General features: G+C 51.9%; 1 protein-coding gene across 3 annotated transcripts in view; it reads left to right on the top strand.

The window, feature by feature from the left end:
- GSN (gelsolin) overlaps positions 1-15,503 on the top strand; it is a 43,204-nt gene extending 27,701 nt beyond the window's left edge. For all 3 annotated transcript variants that reach the window (XM_044265000.1, XM_044264999.1, XM_044265001.1), the window contains exons 6-17: positions 705-794; positions 3,311-3,443; positions 4,698-4,786; positions 4,981-5,196; positions 6,879-7,012; positions 9,177-9,267; positions 10,523-10,693; positions 11,334-11,508; positions 12,601-12,725; positions 12,945-13,022; positions 14,651-14,711; positions 15,123-15,503. In XM_044265000.1, coding sequence (XP_044120935.1) covers positions 705-794; positions 3,311-3,443; positions 4,698-4,786; positions 4,981-5,196; positions 6,879-7,012; positions 9,177-9,267; positions 10,523-10,693; positions 11,334-11,508; positions 12,601-12,725; positions 12,945-13,022; positions 14,651-14,711; positions 15,123-15,292 — 1,533 coding nt within the window. In that variant the 3' untranslated portion in view covers positions 15,293-15,503. The remainder of the gene's footprint in view (positions 1-704; positions 795-3,310; positions 3,444-4,697; positions 4,787-4,980; positions 5,197-6,878; positions 7,013-9,176; positions 9,268-10,522; positions 10,694-11,333; positions 11,509-12,600; positions 12,726-12,944; positions 13,023-14,650; positions 14,712-15,122) is intronic.
- Positions 15,504-17,785: the final 2,282 nt, after the last annotated feature.

The raw sequence follows: 17,785 nt of genomic DNA, 5'->3' as shown, positions 1-17,785 counted from the left end.
CTAGTGATTTATGGCCCATTTAGGCAAATGCAGGATGGCATTGCCAGCCATTGTTCTTTGAGGACATATCAATAGAGGCAGAATTCACCAGGAAAAGGAGGAGACTGTGAGCACTGCTCTATGCCCTTTGGCTCCTACTTGTCTGGGGGCGTTGAGTTCCGGTTTTTAGGAAGAGCAGAAGGCTGTTGTGGGGAAGAGGCTGGATACCAGCCATGGCTTGGAAGGGGCCGTAACTGGGGCTGTTGACTCTAGAGTAGCCCAGAATGGAGGAGTGAAAATAGGCTGAGAAATCACAGGGATCCAGGTTCAAGTTCTGGCTTAGCCCCCCCATAGCTGTTTGTGCAAGTTACTTGAGCTCTCTGGACTTCAAGTTCTTCCTCAGTAAAGTGAGAGTGGTCATCGGCACCTCATGGGTGTGAGCTTTGAGTGGGATCACTTAAAGGCATGTGGGGGGAGGTGTTTGTCACTCCAAGAAAGCCTGGGAAGAAGTGGGAGAGCGGGTATCTGAAGGCAACAGGGAGGGAAGGACTTGACGGGTAGCTCTAGTTGAGACCCACATGCAGGAGGCACGTGAAAAGATGTAGGACATGTCTGGAGGGCATCTTGCCCTTCGTGGAGGGTCATGGTGGATGCCTGTGGGCATCCCCGCCTGTGATCCATTGGGAGATCACGCCATGCTTTCTTCCATCCCTCATCTCCTGCAGGTGCTGGGCCCTAAGCCAGCTCTGCCTGCAGGTACGGAGGACACGGCCAAGGAGGATGCAGCCAACCGCAAGCTGGCCAAACTCTACAAGGTGAGCCTCCACTGCTCTGTTCCTTGGGCGTGGGGCCAGGACAGGGAGGCGGGGGACTTGGTCTTCCCCAGCTCTACTGCCGTGGGCAGTGCCCTTGGTCTGGGGGGCTTGGCTCCCACGTGTCTCTAACAGACATCTGTCCACTTCCTCTGCTTTCCTGCGCCAGGAATAAGAGAATTTGATCAACTGTAGACACAGTCACATCCTGCTCATCTGTGCGGTCTTGGGTGGCACAGAGTTTTTCTCTAGGTCTCAATTTCCTCACTGGAAAATGGGGGTAGGAGAGTAAGGTCAACTTTGGAAGATTTCTAGGAGTCCACAGAGAAAACTGATTTAGGAAAATACTTGGGGAAATACTACAGAAATGGGCACATACCTGTGTGTGTGTAGTTACTTTATTTATACTTTATTTCTTGTGATTTTAAAAACTCGGGCTGAGCTTGAGCTGAGGAACTCTGGCCTCATGGCTGAGCACTGGGTGAAAGCCCAGCCCATGATGCTCATGTCGAGCCCTCGGCTTTTTTCTGGTAAGGTTACAACAAAAGGGGGTGCAGATTTCCATCACCTCCAAGGAAAAACCACATTGATTTTTATTCTGATTGTGAAGAAATGTACATTCATGGGGCGCCTGGGTGGCTCAGTGGGTTAAGCCGCTGCCTTCGGCTCAGGTCATGATCTCGGGGTCCTGGGATTGAGTCCCACATCGGGCTCTCTGCTCAGCAGGGAGCCTGCTTCTTCCTCTCTCTCTGCCTGCCTCTGCCTACTTGTGTTCTCTCTCTCTCTGTCAAGTAAATAAATAGAATCTAAAAAAAAAAAAAAAGAAAGAAATGTACATTCATGAAGAAAATAGTAAGCAATACTCCAGAACATAAAAAGAAAATTAATGTGAATGCAATTTCAATAGTTTAAGATAACAAGTGCTATTTTTTAAATGTTTTAATTATAAAAGTAACGAAACTCAATTTTTAAAACACCAGCCTCTCCCGCATCCTTTTTTAAGGGTTACCATGGTTACACGGCTATCATTTTGGTGAAAGAAGGTCCAGATTACATCTTTTTGTATCTAATTACACGCTTTTCCATCTCTGATATAAATGGATCCAAAATATTCATGCTTTTCTGTGACCTTCTTTTCCCCTCTCAGCGTGGCCAGGAATCTTTCTAGCACAGCGATCTAACTGGTCCTTTGTAGTAGCTCTGTTGTATTCTATTTTCTGAATGTCAGAATCTCAGCAGACACTGATGGCCACTAGAATGTTTCCACCTTTATTGATTGTACACAGTCCCTCTCTGTGAACCTGTGCTGAGTATGGCCTTAGAGCAAGTTCCCAGTCATGGATTTTTTGGGTTAAAGCCTGAATAATAAGTCAGTGATTGAAAAAGCCGGTTCCAGAGTCAGATTGCCTGGCTTTGAATCCCAGGTCTGGCTTTCTCGCTGTGCACCTCTCTGTGCCCTGGTTTCCTTGTGAATAAAAAGGGAATACAAGCAGAACTATCATAGCGTTGCTGCAAGGATCAAAGGAGTTCTGGAATGACACAAGTTATTAAGTTGTACAAATTGCTCAGAACGGCCTGTAGTAAATACTCAGTAAATGTAGAACGTTTGTTACTTAAAGTTCTGATACATTATTAAACTGCACTCTGGAAAGGCTCCCAGATTACTGGGAACCTTGTCAACACTGGAGATTGTCAGTGTTTGGGGTTTTGACTAGCGTGGCACAGTTTCATTTTAATTTCGTGAAAGCTTTTCATTTTGGAATAATCTAAGGGTTTGCAGAGAAATTGCAAAGATAGGACAGAGGGTTCCACATACCCTTCATCCAGCTTCTCCTTAACATTTTATCATAACCAGAGACAACTATCAACACTAGGAAGTTGACGGTGGTTCAACACTATTAACTAAACGACAGACTTGATTTGGGTTTCCCCAGTTTCTCGTTCCCGATTCCAATCCAGGACACCACACACATCTGCATTTATATTCTTCTTCTTCTTCTTTTTTAAAGATTTTATGTATTTGTCAAAGAGAGAGAGAGAGAACACAAGCAGTGGGAGGGGCAGCGGGAGAGGGAGAAGCAGGCTCCCTGCTGAGCCAGGAGCCTGATGCAGGACTTGATCCCAGAACCCTGGGATTATGACCTGAGCTGAAGGCAGACACTTAACTGAATGAGTCACCCGGGCGTCCCAACTTTTTTTTTTTTTTTTTTAAACTAATGAGATTGGCTGTCTCCTCGGTCAACTATACAGATCTATGCTACCTGCACCCCCTTCCCTTTCTGTGCAGTTTCCCCATTACATGGGTTTGGGGGTCACAGGTATGGCTGCTGCAAAGCAGAAAAGGGGAAGGGAAACCTGAGTGTGCCTCAGAGCTTGGAGAAGCAGGTCTGGCTCATACTCTCCTGTGTTGGTTGAGGTGGCACCTGGGATGTGGGCCACCCACGTGTCAGCTTGAGGGTCCTGCCTGGGCAGGCCAAAATGGTGGAGGTCACTCACGTTCCTGTCCCTTGTCACCTCAGGTCTCCAATGGTGCCGGCACCATGTCGGTCTCCCTGGTGGCTGATGAGAACCCCTTCGCCCAGGGGGCCTTGAGGTCCGAGGACTGCTTCATCCTGGACCATGGCAGAGATGGCAAAATCTTTGTCTGGAAAGGTACTGGGGAAAGGAGAGGGGTCTCTGACCAGCCTCCAGGCCCTCGGTGGGAGTCCTGCAGCCTTGGGAGGCTAGAGTGGGTGTTGATGGTGTCCTGGGGCATGGCAGGCTCTGGAACAGAAATTGAGTCTTGTTTTGAAACCCTGGCTTTGCAACTGACTTGCTTTGTGATCTTGGGCACTTGGCTTATCCTCTCGGGTAGATGTCCCATTTGGGCCCAAACCAGTGTTTCCCAAGTATGTTACAATACCAGTTCTCTCAGAGGCTAATTGGCATCATGTGAAGAAAAAAAAAAGTGTATAGTTCTTTGGTCAGATAAGTTCATGGGCAACACTGGTAATAGGCTTGTTGACTGCAGGACTTTTAAGAGCCTTAAACTTGCTAATGTATTTTGGGACTTTTCATGAAAGTGATTTGGTTTTTATTTGGGAAATGGTATGCTAGAGGTTCATGGAATCTGTAGGGAATGTCTTGTGGGACTGATTATCAGAGGCTCTTGTAAAACATTGGCCCGGATGTTTCTGAGAGGGCCCATCGGCATCCTGCTTGGTTGCTCTACTGTTAGTCCAGGGAGGAGGACAGAAGCAGGTGCATAGAGGAGGGCAGAGGGGGAGAGAGAGATTGAGCACTTGTAGCTGCTATTATTATTATTATTATTATTATTATTATTATTTGGACCCCTCGGCATTGGCTATAAGAAAGCTGGGGACTGGGGGCTGGCACCTGCTGTCCAGGAGCTGTGTAGGCGTGGGGAGGCTCTCAGGGTCGGGGTGAACTTCAGACTGGGGAGCAGGAGGAGGTCCCCCACTGCAGACAGATGGACTGGGGCAAGAAGGGGCCCAAGGATGTGGTGTGTGGGCTTCAGAATCTTATCACAGCTTTCCCCCGTGCTGTATGGCCTTGGTCAAGTCATCTAACCTCTCTAAGACCTTGATTTTCTTTTATGTCAATGGGACAGGATGATAATGATCTTTCTCACAGAGGGTCGTTGTGTGGGTTAAATAAAATCAGCTTTGCACAGTTCTGAGCACAGAGTGCATGCTTCGTAAATGGACCACAACTGTTGGTGTGGTTACTGTCATCAGTTAGGACCCCCAGGTAGACCCCCAGGGGCTCTTGGAGTGGCCATCTTGGGGGTGGGGTCTGGGCTGGCTACTGCTTCTGGGGGAGGGTGGCTCGGCTACTGCTTCTCCTGGATCATTGGATGTTAGGACATAGCACTGACTCCGGGTGCCTCATCCCCCTCCCCCACAGGCAGGCAGGCCAACACAGAGGAGAGGAAGGCTGCCCTCAAAACGGCCTCTGACTTCATCTCCAAGATGGACTACCCCAGGCAGACCCAGGTGAGTCTCAGAGCAAAGCAGCACAGTGAAGTTGGGTCTAGTTCAGCTGGGGCGGGGCTGGGATGGGGTGGGTGTCTCCCCCTGCTCAGTGTGGACTGGGTGTCTGAGTCTGCCCTGAGGACCTGTGCCGGGAGGCCCCTGTCCTCAGGGGGACCTGAGCCCAGCCCCATCCTGCTTCTTCCTCTCTTGTCCAGGTCTCTGTCCTTCCTGAGGGTGGCGAGACCCCACTGTTCAAGCAGTTCTTCAAGAACTGGCGGGACCCAGACCAGACAGACGGCCCAGGCTTGGCCTACCTCTCCAGCCACATCGCCAATGTGGAGCGCGTGCCCTTCGATGCTGCCACCCTGCACACATCCACAGCCATGGCAGCCCAGCACGGCATGGATGACGATGGCACAGGCCAGAAACAGGTGCCTGGGGGGTTGGGTGCGTGTGTCCAGGCCCCTCCCAGGCACCTCTGGCTCATGCGTTGCCTCCTGCTTCCCTGAGGTCCTTCCTCTATGAGGTTTTGACCTCAGTCTTGGTGGGTAGGATTCTTTTGCCTTAGTTGATATTCACAGCCAACATACCCTGAGCACCTGCTGTTTGCCAGGCCCTGGGCCAAGTGTCTCAGATCTCCCCCTGCTGGCAGGAGTGCCTGGTGTAAGCACAGCCACAGCTGATTGCTCAGACCTGTGCAGTCGGTGGAAGATTGGAGGCGAGCACACAGATTATGGGAACAGAGAAAGGGCAAAAGGGGTGGGGTAGTTGGGGCAATCTTCACAGAAGTGGGGACACTTCAGTTGGGCCCCAGAGGGTGGGTCGAAGTTTACTGCAAGAGAGAAAGAATGATGGGTATTCCAGGCAGGGAACTGTCCCAAGAGCCTAGGGCTGCTGCATCCTCAAGGAAGGGCCTTGAATGCCACATCCAGGACTGTGGACTTGATCCCCTAACCAATAGGTGCAAGTGAGGGTTTTCTTGCTTTAAAAGCAGACAGGCAACAAGCTCAGTTCTGTGCTTTTGAAACTTGCTGTGAAAATGGATTAGAGGCAGGAAAATGAAGGTTGAGATCCCCTGAGGAGATTGTTGTAATAGTGTAGACCAGAGAAGACAGCCTGGGCTGGTCACGGTGAAGGTCACAGTGAAGATGGAGAGGTGGGGGCTGGGGTTCAGAGGTGTTTATGAAGTAGAGTCTGTTTGTTTGTTTGTTTCCATTCCACATGCTAGAAGCAGCAAAAGTGTTTATTTTTATTTATTCTTGCTTTTGTTGCTGGTATTATTATCACTTGTTCACTCATGCACTACTTCAGTGGGAGGGAAGGATGCAGTGCAAAATGTTCCGGGTAGCGCCGGTGGAAAGAGCTCTGGCAGCCTGGCTGAGTGCCCTCTCTGAGCCTCACTCTTCTCACCTGTAAAAATGGGGTTTAATCCCACTCCCTCACCTAGAATTTTCAAGGTCCGAAGAATCTTGGTATTGGAGGGCGCAGTGTCTCTATAGTACCACCAGGTGGCGCTGCAGGACCTCATGACTGCTTGGGAAACGCTCACGGGGCTCTGGGAAGAGACCTGCCAGCAGGGTCATTCAGAGGTCACCTAGGGATGCCTCTGCTTCTGGAGGTGATCTGTAAAATCCAGATAGCTCACGAACGTTACAGATAACCCTATCATTAGTAATCACCTCAATCATAATTCTAAAATGAGAGTAGCTTCCCGCTAAGTGGCTGCCACACTGTGCCAGGTGCTGTGCGAGACTGCCGTGAATAAACTCACTTGATCTCAGGACACGTGGAGGTGGGCACTCACTGTGTTACCCTCCCCGAAAGCACGTTCTCAGTACCACTGTGCAGTTCCCTGTGCTGTGCTGACCCCTCCGAGGGGGAGCTAGGGGGTGGGGTGGGGGCATCATGTAAGGATCCGGGGTTTGAATCCTAGTGGCTCTGTGATGGGGGCAAATTCTTGGGGTTCAGCCTGAGCCCCAGTGGAGCCACGTATAAAAAGCTTGCCCTGTTGTATAACCCCGACCCTCCGCACTGCGGTTCCCCCGCTGGCCTGAGTTGGGGGGCGGGGGTGGGGGGGACTCTACCGCGTCTGAGCCCAGCCTTGTCCTGGCAGATCTGGAGAATCGAAGGCTCCAACAAAGTGCCCGTGGACCCCTCCACGTATGGGCAGTTCTATGGCGGGGACAGTTACATCATTCTGTACAACTACCGTCACGGCAACCGTCAGGGACAGATCATCTACAACTGGTGAGGCTGTGGGGTCATGTGGTGCGGGCGGGGGGCTCCACCTGGGCCCCGAGCATGTCATGGGGCTGAGAGGCCTGCGGTGGAATGACCACACTATTGGGGGTGGTGGCTCCTATCTACAGGGTGACACCACTTGTCTTATTTCTTGAAACAGCATTTAAACCATGCTTCCAAAGATAGCACATGACCCTTGTAGGAGGTGCAGTGAATAGGGAGAAGCAAACAGAAGCTCCCTCCCAAAATTCCACGCCAAGTACTATACCTAGGGCCATTCTCCTCCCACGTGTCTTCTAATTAAAAATTATTTGAATTCCATTCAAATGGGCAGTGCATTCACGTCATTCAAAAATCGAGACAAAATAAAAAGGTATCTGAGAAATCTTGTTCCCACCCCATCCCCCTTCACCCGATTCTCCAGTCCCCACCCCTTCATGAGTAACAGCTTTCATTCATTTTGTTATATATGCTCCCGGTAATTCTTCCTGCAACTAGGACTATATTGCTAGCTCCCTCCCTTCCCTGTCCTTCAAAGGATAGCACCCTGTGTATATTGTCTTGCACTTTGGTTTTTTTCACTTCGTACTTCCTGGAGATCGACCCATGTCAGTACCTAGGGTACTTCCTTGGTCTTTTTTTTTTTTTCCCCTTTTACAGCTGCATAATATTATGTTGTGTCACTACACTGTCACTTGTTTGACAGATTCTCTTCTAGTGCATACTTGGATTGATTCCAGTCTTTTGCTATTACAAGCATTGCTATGATTAGTGACCTTTAAACAAATATCATTTTGAATGTGTAGAGAAATGTCTGTGGGGTAAGTTCCCAGAAGTGAGATTGCTGGGTCAAAGACTAAATGCACTTGTCATTTTGATAGATGGTGCCCAGTTTCCGTAGATGGACTTTGTAGCATTTTACATTCCCAGTGGCACAAGTGAGTGTCTGTTTCCCCACAGCCTCGCTGGTGGACTGTGTTGTCAAACTTTTGGATCTCTGTCAACCCTACTGTAGATAAGACAGCATCTTAGTATATTTTTAGCTTGTGTTTCTCTTGCTGTACCATCTCAAAACTTTCTGATGATGGTTGAATGTCTTCCTCTTTAAATTTTTTGTTTTGAAATAACTTGAGGCTTCCTGAAAAGGTGCAGAAGTGGTACAATTTTCATGTACCCATTACACATCTCCCTCCCTAACCACAGTACAGTGATCAAAACCAAGAAGTTAAGATTGCGTGCAATACTATTTACCAATCTGTAGACCTCACTTGGATTTCACCAGTCACCCCACTCATGTCTTCTCTCTGGCCTAGGATCTAACCCAGGATCCCACATGGCCCTTAGTCATCATGCCTCCTTAGAGATGAATCCCCATGTCCTAATCTGTGACAGCTCCTCAGTCTTTTTTCTCAAGGCCTTGGTACTTGGAAAGAGTGCTGGTTGGTTATTTTGTAGAATGCCTCTCTATGTGACAAAGTCAGACTTTTAAAAGCAGCTTCAAATAATTTTTTTTTTTGAGTAGGTAATCCATACATGGACACAATTTAGAAGGTGGCATTTTTTAAAAAAACAGCAGCTACATCAGCACCTTGATTTGTCAGATTTTGTTTGCTTCTACAGATAACACTGTTAGTTATGAGTTTGGACAGTATAGGAAAAGGTGGGGCGGAAAGCCAAGCCCCTGCCAAGTCCGCCCTCTCAGGGCGAGCACCGTGGGTCCTTTGGTGGACATCTGTGTAGACTGCTCTGAGCAGGTTCACGGGAGGCTAAGTACTGATGTCTTTTCCTGCAAAGGGCTCGTGCCCTGCTTGCTTCTCTGACCTGCTTCTCCCCCCTAAGAAATGTCCTGGCCACCTTTCTCTACCTTGGCATCTCAGGGCACCTTCCCTTGTGGCTGCCCAGCCTGAGACGAGCCCACGGGCCGGCCTGTAGGACACATTTAGGATAAGGGAGACCGTTGGTTTTGCTCAGATCTCAGAAGGCGGCCAGAGGCTGAGCTGGGGATGTGGCATGTGGATTTGGTTCCTGGCACTGGCAGCTCTTGAGAGAATCCCCTTCCCTGTCAGTTTCACTACCTGTAATCTGCAGACTTGTGGGTTTGGCCCAGTGCCAAGAAGACACTCTTGGGTTCTGTGTGAACCTTGGTGCTGAGCATAGCTTCCTGTTCCAGGCAAGGTGCCCAGTCCACGCAGGATGAGGTCGCTGCGTCTGCCATCCTGACTGCCCAGCTGGATGAAGAGCTTGGAGGGTCCCCTGTGCAGGTGAGACCAGCCTGATGCCCCACTGGGCCCCACCCTGCACCTCGTCCATTGGGTCCCTCCTCTGTCGGGCTCTCCATCCACTGGTCCCACACACATTCATGCAGCGGGGTGCCCACACCATCCGCAGCCGGGGGTGCCCCTGTGCCAATGCGGTTTGCAGTCTGGGGGGGAGACAGGTGTTCAGCAGACACTCAGGCAAATAATTGTGTGATCACAGACTGCAACACGCAGAGAGGAGCTGGAGAAGCAGCGTGGTGTTGCAGGCGGGGGGCAGACATGGAGCCAACCTCCTGTGGGTTGAATCCTGTCTCACCTCCAGGTGACCATGGACAAGTCACTTAGCCTCTCTGTGCCTGTGTAGTCTCAAAGTATCCTCTCTCTGCCCAGGATTGCCATGTGGATGAAGAGTTAATATCAATAAAACATTTAGAGCCATGCCTGGCCCATAATAGTCCCCTGTTACATACGTGTAAAGTGTAAGGACATACAGATCCCAGATAGGATCTAACTGGATTAGATAAGGACCTCCTTAGGAAGGTACTTTTCTGCTGGGACCTAAGAAGTAAGTAGGAGTTGGGCAGGCACATTATAGGCAGAGGGAAGAGTATATGCAAAGGCCCTGAGGTGGGTGGGGACATTGAGCAGTAGAACAAGGGACAGAATGCAATGAGAGAAGTCTCAAGAGGTTCTCAGAGGGGCCACACCACCCAGAAGCCATGGTGAGGATTGACCTTAATCCTGAGCAGAAGAGGATACTGTTCCATGGTAAATGTGATGTGAAGGGACTTATGGGTTTAGGAGGTTCCTCTGGCTGGGCAAGAGGGGTCTCTCCATATCTAGAAAGCTCTATTCTTACCACTCTGCCATCTTTCCTGCCCTGGGCTGACGTCACCATTCTGAAAGAATGTCCACGAACAACCCAGGGGTTTCTATTTAAGGGAATATTTGCAAACATGGGTTCTCTGATTCTTGGACTGGACTCAGGGTCACTAAGGCAGGTCCTCATGGGAGGGGAGAGCAGCCAAGGCAGTGCCTGGGGGCCATGAGGCAGTGGTGCCGTCTCCAGCTTTCCGGGAACCCCCACCTTGTTCCCGCCCAGCTCCTGTGTGCTGGGCGTGCAGACGCCAGCGTGGTGGCCTGGTCTGGAGGAAGCGCCTAGGCCACACTGCTGGGGTGGGGGCGTGAGCTTGCTGCCACACAGAAGCACGGATGCCCCTGCTCTCCTTCCTGACTTGCTGTCTTGTTGCCCTGCCAGAGCCGTGTGGTCCAAGGCAAGGAGCCCGCTCACCTCATGAGCCTGTTTGGTGGGAAACCTATGATCATCTACAAGGGCGGCACATCCCGCGAGGGTGGTCAGACGGCCCCTGCCAGTACTCGCCTCTTCCAGGTCCGGGCCAGCAGCTCCGGAGCCACCAGAGCCGTTGAGGTGAGGCCCGGGCCCTGGACCCCAGGAGGGATTGGCCTGCTTGGAACCTCCCATGCTTGATGAGTAGATGTCTGAGCACGGGACTGGTTGGGGGTGGGGGCTTTGGGGTCAGGGGTTAAGAGGCAGCTTTTTTGTAACTTCCTTGGCCTGGGAAGCAGAATTGTATGTCTTAGACTTCCTCTTGTCTCAAGGATGCCTGGGGCTTCTTGCATACCTTTCATAATGGGAAGCTTACGGCCTAAGAGGTAGTCCGTTCTTCCCCATGGGGACACTTCCTGATTTCATGCCACATGGCTACCATCCCTTTTATGATGGAAGGTGCAGACCTGAACATAATCCTATAGGATGGTCAGAGCAGCGTAGAGGAGAATGGGACTATCACCTCCTTTGTTCTGGGCACTCAACTTCTGTTAATGCAACCCAGAATTCTAGAATGACTGTGTTGAGCCACAGCACATTAGTGGATCATGGGAATCAACGAAACCCCCCACTGTCGAAACTCTGTGCCCTCAGCTGCGATGGGGGTGTTCTTCCAGGTCTCCAGCTAAGAGCTGGTCCTGCTGCAGGGTGTCCTGGATAGTAAGGAGCAGGTTGAGGGCTTTCTGTCTGGTTTCTGATTAATTGAGTGCTGCCTTCCCAGATTATTCCTAAGGCTGGTGCACTGAACTCCAATGATGCCTTTGTCCTGAAAACACCGTCGGCCGCCTACCTGTGGGTGGGTACAGGAGCCAGCGAGGCGGAGAAGACGGGGGCCCAGGAGCTGCTCAGGGTACTGCGGGCCCAACCTGTGCAGGTGGCAGAGGGCAGTGAGCCAGGTAGGAGTCGGAGGTGGAGGGGTCTGGTGTTCTCTGGGGACTGTAGCTCTTAGGTTTCCTCCCTTCTTTCTGCCTGGGGGGCCCTCGAGGTCCTCACCCCTTCTAGTGCCTGCCCCCGAAGGTGTGTCCAAGAAAAGCAGGTTGAATTCAAATGAGGGCTGTGGTCAGTGAGAGGGAGGCCTTTAGGAGCTAAGAGAAAGGAGAGCTCAGTGGGGGCTGGGGCATTCAAGGAAGGCTGCTGGAGGAGGTGGTTACTTGCTAGGAAGCCTTGAAAGACAGGCAGGAGTAGAAGCTCATGGCGGGAGGAGAACAGCAGTCTCTTCTAATCCTCAGAAGCTCCAAGGACAGAATTGCCAGAAACCTCTCTGTTTCCAGAACGTAGGTGGGAACATCTTCCTTATGCCAGCCCTCAGTCTCTCTTCTCTTGCTCTGAGCCCATTCCTTCCCGCGTGATGCTCAGTAGAAATGGGGAGGGGCAGCTCAGTCTATAGCTGCCCAGTGGGACTTTCTGAGGGGCTGGACATGTTCACCCCTGCCCGGGCCAATATGGTGGCCGTTAGTCACATTGGCTACTGAGCGCTTGAAATGTGGCTGCTGGGAATCAATGAGAATGAGGAACTTAATGTTTAATGATACTTAATTTTAATGAACTTCAGTAGCCAAATGTGGACAGAGCAGGTGTAGTGGAAAGAACGGGGTTGGTGGGGGGTGGATAGAGTCAGATAGGATTTGTACCTTGGCTTTACCACTTAGTAGCTGTGTGATGCTGGGTGAGTTGCTTACCCTCTCTGAGCCTCTGTCACCCTGTTGTTGAGCAGGGATAATTATCCCCAGCCTGCAGTGCTGGCGTCATTTGGAAGCCAGAAGTAGTCCTGGCTGTGTGCGTAGGGCCAGGTCGGCTCTCCGGTCTCTGTTTCATCACCTTCAGGTTCCCTCAGGCCCCATCCCTCTCTGGCCCCCTGGGATTTTAGGGTGGAGGAGGGTTGAGACCAGTGGGTCGTTCTAGGGCAGGGTTTTTACTGTGGGGTCTGATGAGCAGCACTGGGGGGAGGTGGTGTCCAGGAGGCCAACTGCCGCGGCCTCCCCTCACAGACAGCTTCTGGGAGGCCCTGGGCGGGAAGGCCGCCTACCGCACGTCCCCGAGACTGAAGGACAAGAAGATGGACGCCCACCCTCCTCGTCTCTTTGCCTGCTCCAACAAGATCGGCCGTTTTGTGGTGAGCCCCCGCAGGGGTCTCTGCCTCTGCTTCCCTGTCGGGAGTCAGGCTTCCCAGGAGTGTGGCGCCAGCAGCGGGGTGGAGGTGGGGCAGCCCTTGAGGGCACAGCAGGGAGGGAGGATCCCCTCTAGGCTGGAGCATCTCCCTCCTGAGCGCAGACCAGCGGAGGGAATGCCAGGACCTGGTGCGCGGTCCCTGACCCCTTCTGTTCCTTCCCAGATCGAAGAGGTTCCTGGCGAGCTCATGCAGGAAGACCTGGCCACAGATGACGTCATGCTCCTGGACACCTGGGACCAGGTGGGTGAAGGACAGAAGGTGTAGGCTGTCTGGGCTGGGGGAGTGGGAGGCGCTACACTTCCAGCTCTACGATCAGTTTGCCGGGTGTTTCTGGAAAGGTCCGTGCGCTGCAGTGAGTCCCTTCCCCCTTCTGGGCCTCCATTTCTGCCTCTGCAGAATGGGAGTGATGGTACCTACTCTGCTTAATTCAATAAAATGAGATGTAGATAAGATCTACAAACTCCAGAGCACCCTATAAATGCCAGTCAGACGGCCAGCATCCTCTCCCAAGCCGTAGGGGAGTGTGAACGCTTACTTTAAATCTATTGATCAAGAAGTTTGAAGTTAGCATATCAGACGCAGGCATCAGCTGTCCACAGAGTGACACCCGGAAGTTTCGGAGTGCATCTCCTGTTCTAGAGGGCTCTGAGCTCTCTGCTGCTTCTCCTAGGGAAGACTGTTGGGTGAGACTGGCAGGGGACGGTGCCGCTCATTGGGTCAGCCGGTGTTAACTGAGCCCTGCTTCATGCCTGACTCTGCTCTAGGTGCTGGGGATAGAGCAGTACATAAAGCAGACATTCCCCTGCCCTCGTGGGGCTTCCATGCTCATGGGAGATGGCAGTGAGTAACCCTTCCCAGCAGAGTTCTAGGAGGCAGCCCCAAAGGTGTGTCTCCCTGTGCCTGTGCTTCCCGGATTGCCCAGTTAGAAGACAAGTGCTGGAATGTTCACAGCTTGAGCCCCCAGCTGTGGTGAGCGCTGGCTCCACTGGTCCGTAATCTGTCCGCTCCTCTGCTCGTTCATTCACTGAGCCAGCATTTCCTGCGCGTGCCCGTCTTCCAGGACCAATGCTGGAAGCCCACGTGGGCGCCAAACAGACACACTCCCTGCCGTGAAGGGGCTTCTGGTTGAGCAGGGGACGCATCTGTAGATAAGTGAGAGAAGTCAAGCCCGGTGTTTCGTTGCCTAATGTCTGTGTATCAATGACAGGTGCTCTTTAAAATATGTTACATGGGCATAAAAATGTTTGTATTAGAAAATTTGTACTCAAGCTCAAACCTGGTATTTTTCTAAGCCTCAGATCTGCGCAGCCCAGACACACAGAAACGGCACAGAGCAGGTTCAGGCGTATTTGCTGGGAGAGCTGTGTTTGGCCACTCCCTTGCCGAGCAAATCAGTGCCCACAGAGGGACCATTTCGTGCACTTGTAGAGCGGGATCTCAGACTCAGTGCCTGAGGCTCCTGCTTAGCGGTGTTGGTGAGGGAGGGGCTAGGATGGGGGGGCACATGGGCTGCTGGAGCCTGAGGCAACCTGGAACTGCTGGTCCGGGGGGCTGCCCCTCAGCTTCATCCACACGGAGGTGAAGCCCCCTGGTTGCCAGATCCTCCAGGTTTTCAAGAGAACTGGGAAGTCCAGACGTTGATGTAAGCTGGGAATTAAACTTGTCTGAAGAGACACCGTCGACCGGCATGTGATGGCGGTGGCCAGCAAAGCATGCCGGGAGGCCGTCAGTTGGCAGACCTGGTTCCAAAGCCTCCCAGTGCTGCTCTGTGGGCTCTGTTAGAGGCAGCCTGTGTCCTGTGTCCGGCGCCCGGACCCTCCCTGTGGTTGGGACCCTCACACCCCCTCTCATCTCACATCTCTCTCTAGGTCTTTGTCTGGGTTGGAAAGGATTCCCAAGAAGAGGAGAAGACAGAAGCATTGAGCTCAGGTGAGGACCGAGTGTGCCTGTGGATGTGTGTCCTGTGGTGTGGTGGGAGCAGCTACCCGCATGGGTCTGGGGAGTTCCTGACCAGAGCCCTGCTAGCTGACCAGATCTGATTTGGGAGTTGGGTCCCTTGAGCTGGTTCATTAGTACTTCCCCATAGAGGAGAGCGAGACTGAGACATGATATAAACTTCGTGAAGCAGGAAGTTGAACTGTCACCCCATGTCTTCCGGGGTTCACGGACACGATGGTGGAGGAGCCACGTGGGGTCATTGCCCTTAAGGGACGGTGGCATCTAGTGCAGGGACAGGAAGACCAGAAGCCACGTTAGGCAACTCCTGCCCTGAAGCCCCTCTCCCTGTGGGGGCACTAAGGATTTCTGGGGTTTCCTTTCCCTGCACGTGTCTCTCTACAGCCAAGCGTTATATCGAGACGGACCCAGCCAATCGCGACAGGCGGACCCCCATCACCGTCGTGAAGCAAGGCTTCGAGCCTCCGTCCTTCGTGGGCTGGTTCCTCGGCTGGGATGACAACTACTGGTCTGTGGACCCCTTGGACAGGGCCATGGCCGAACTGGCGGCCTGAGGAAAGACAGGCCCCACCCCTGTCCCCGGTCAGTGCCTTTTCTAACAGTCCATCTATCGGAGACCTTACAGCGAGCAGGGCCGCTCTGGTGTGTGTGAGTGTGTTTTTACTGTAGCCAAAAACAGCCACGCAAAAAATCAGGGTCCTCGCGAAATTGTCTTAAGTATCTGTGCTTTTGGGAAATTGAATTCAATAAAAGTTTTCGGAAGTACGTGAGCCTTCTGTGGCTGCCTATGTCCTGGGATTCCTCTGGGGGTGCCGAGGGAGGGGGCCTCACTGGGGCCTTGGCTCCGGTGAATGAGCTTTTTTCACCCTGGGTGTGAATCCTGGACCTTCGGGAAGCCGACGCCAGGATGAGGTGGAACGTGCGTGGAGATGGGTCCAGGGGACTGGCCTGCGTGGAAGGGAATCGGGAGGGGCCCATCCCAGATGGCCAAGCAGTCCGGGAAAGCCTGCCAGAGCTGCCAGGGAATGCCTGAGTGCAAGGAAAACCAACAAAAATCCCCAAAACAATCCCCCATCCCCCCCCACCAAAAAAACCTTTTTAAATCATATGGTCCCATTTTTGTTATTTTTTTACTGTGGTATAAACTACATATAATATTCATTTCAACCATTCGTAAACGGCATCCAATGACATCAAACACATTTACAGTGTTGTGAGGTCACCACCACGATCCATATCCAAACCTTTTTCATGTCCCCAACGTACATGGCGTGCCCGTTACACAGTGACTCCTGTTCCCCCCTCCTCTCTGGTGGTAACCTTTATTTGACTTTCAGACTCCATGAATTTGCCTTTTCCTGTACAGAGTTTGCCCTCTGTGTCTGGCGTGTTGCACTTAGCAGCATGTTTCCAAGATTCATATGTTTTGTAGCAAACATCACAACTTCATTCTTTTTTGTGGCTGAATACTAGCCCGTTGTGTGTATCCATGCATCCATGATGGGCACTCAGGTCATTTCCACGTTCCGGCTGTTGTGAACAAGACCACTGTGGACACAGGCGTGCAAGTACCTGTTTGACTTAGAGTGTACCTGAGCCACAGTCCCAGCCAGTGTAGGAGCTGCGCTCCCCCCCAGGAACAGCCGGTGTCTTATTTCCCCACTCCACTCTGTCATCGGGAGGTGTGCCTTTGGTGCACATGTGGGGACAGAGTTCAAAGCCAGCAGCTGGGGCCTTAGCCATTTGCATTCACTGCCTAGAAGTCCGGCTGGAAGGGTGCGTTCTTCCAGCCATTGGACCCTGTAACTAATCTGCCTGCATCTTCCTGGCTTCCTCTGCCTTCCTTGAGTCATTCTGCTGCCCCAAAGCTATTTGGAGAAATCTCAGCTACTGAAGTTACTGTCACAGAAGGTGCCCCTGAGGCTCCCAAAGCTGTGGGAGAGGGACTTGCTCTGTGCCCCACTTTGTCCCCCAGGGCCCTGAATCTCTGCTCCCGCTTAAGGTGTTACAAAGTCCCTTTTAGACTTTCCCGTGAGCTCCTTCTAGACCTTTTCTCTGTGGGTGTTCCAAACCAGAGCAAGAAACTGCTGTGAAACAGATCCCTTTTCCTCCCTTCTATCCTTCTGGTCTTTTCTCCTCATGTTCCCCCCCATTTTGTTCTGTGCCACCTGCTCCTCCAGAATGAGACTCCCATGCCTGGGACCCTGGAGCAGAGACCAGTGTGAAGGTTTATGTGGTAGGAAGGGTGTGTGTGTTTACGCTACCATTTCCAGAGCTGGGGCTCACTCAGATTGCCCAGGGAGCTTTTTAAAATCACAGATGCCCTGGGGGCCCTACCTCCAGAGATTGTGATTCATTGCAGACACAGACTGACAAGGGGAGTGGAGAAGGAATTTTCCAGGTGAGGCAGGTGGGGAAGTCTTGCCTCTCAGGCAGACTGCAGCAGGTACTGTGGGAGTGATGAGGGAGAATGTCATGCTCAGAAACAGACAGCAGCCAGTAGGGCTGGAACAGCTGGGGAGGGCTAGGCCTCCCATCTGAGAGGCGGGCAGGCGGGACCTGATCTTGTAACTCCTGCCTCACCCCAAAGGGTTACTTTCATAAACTGATCAACTTGACAAAAGCAGATTCCTGGAACAAAAGTAGCATTTTCACCTGGAACTTCTAGAACCTTCTCTAAGAGGCAGGTGGAGGCCTGTCTAGAAAAGCTGGCTCACATCCTGGATACTTGTGGGAAGACAAATTGCAAGTGGACCTGTCTCTGAATTCACTTCCTCAACTGCCATTCAAGGTGGTTTATTGGCCAATTTGAGTTTATTGCTGGCTGTGGTCTTTTGACAGAGCTCCACTGTGCTCAGAAAAAGGAAGTTGCCCAAGGCAACGGAGTCATCTGGACTTCATATTTCTCTCTCAAAGGCGAAATGATGAATTGAGAACACAGTCGCATCAACCACATAGTTTCTCTTCCTAACAATTTTTGCCCTCAAAAAAGTGACCTTGTGGGCGCCTGGGTGGCTCAGTGGGTTAAGCCGCTGCCTTTGGCTCGG

Source organism: Neovison vison, chromosome 9 (genome assembly GCF_020171115.1).
Source record: "Neovison vison isolate M4711 chromosome 9, ASM_NN_V1, whole genome shotgun sequence".
NCBI classification, from domain to species: domain Eukaryota; kingdom Metazoa; phylum Chordata; class Mammalia; order Carnivora; family Mustelidae; genus Neogale; species Neogale vison.
This window is presented reverse-complemented; position numbering and strand designations above follow the sequence as displayed.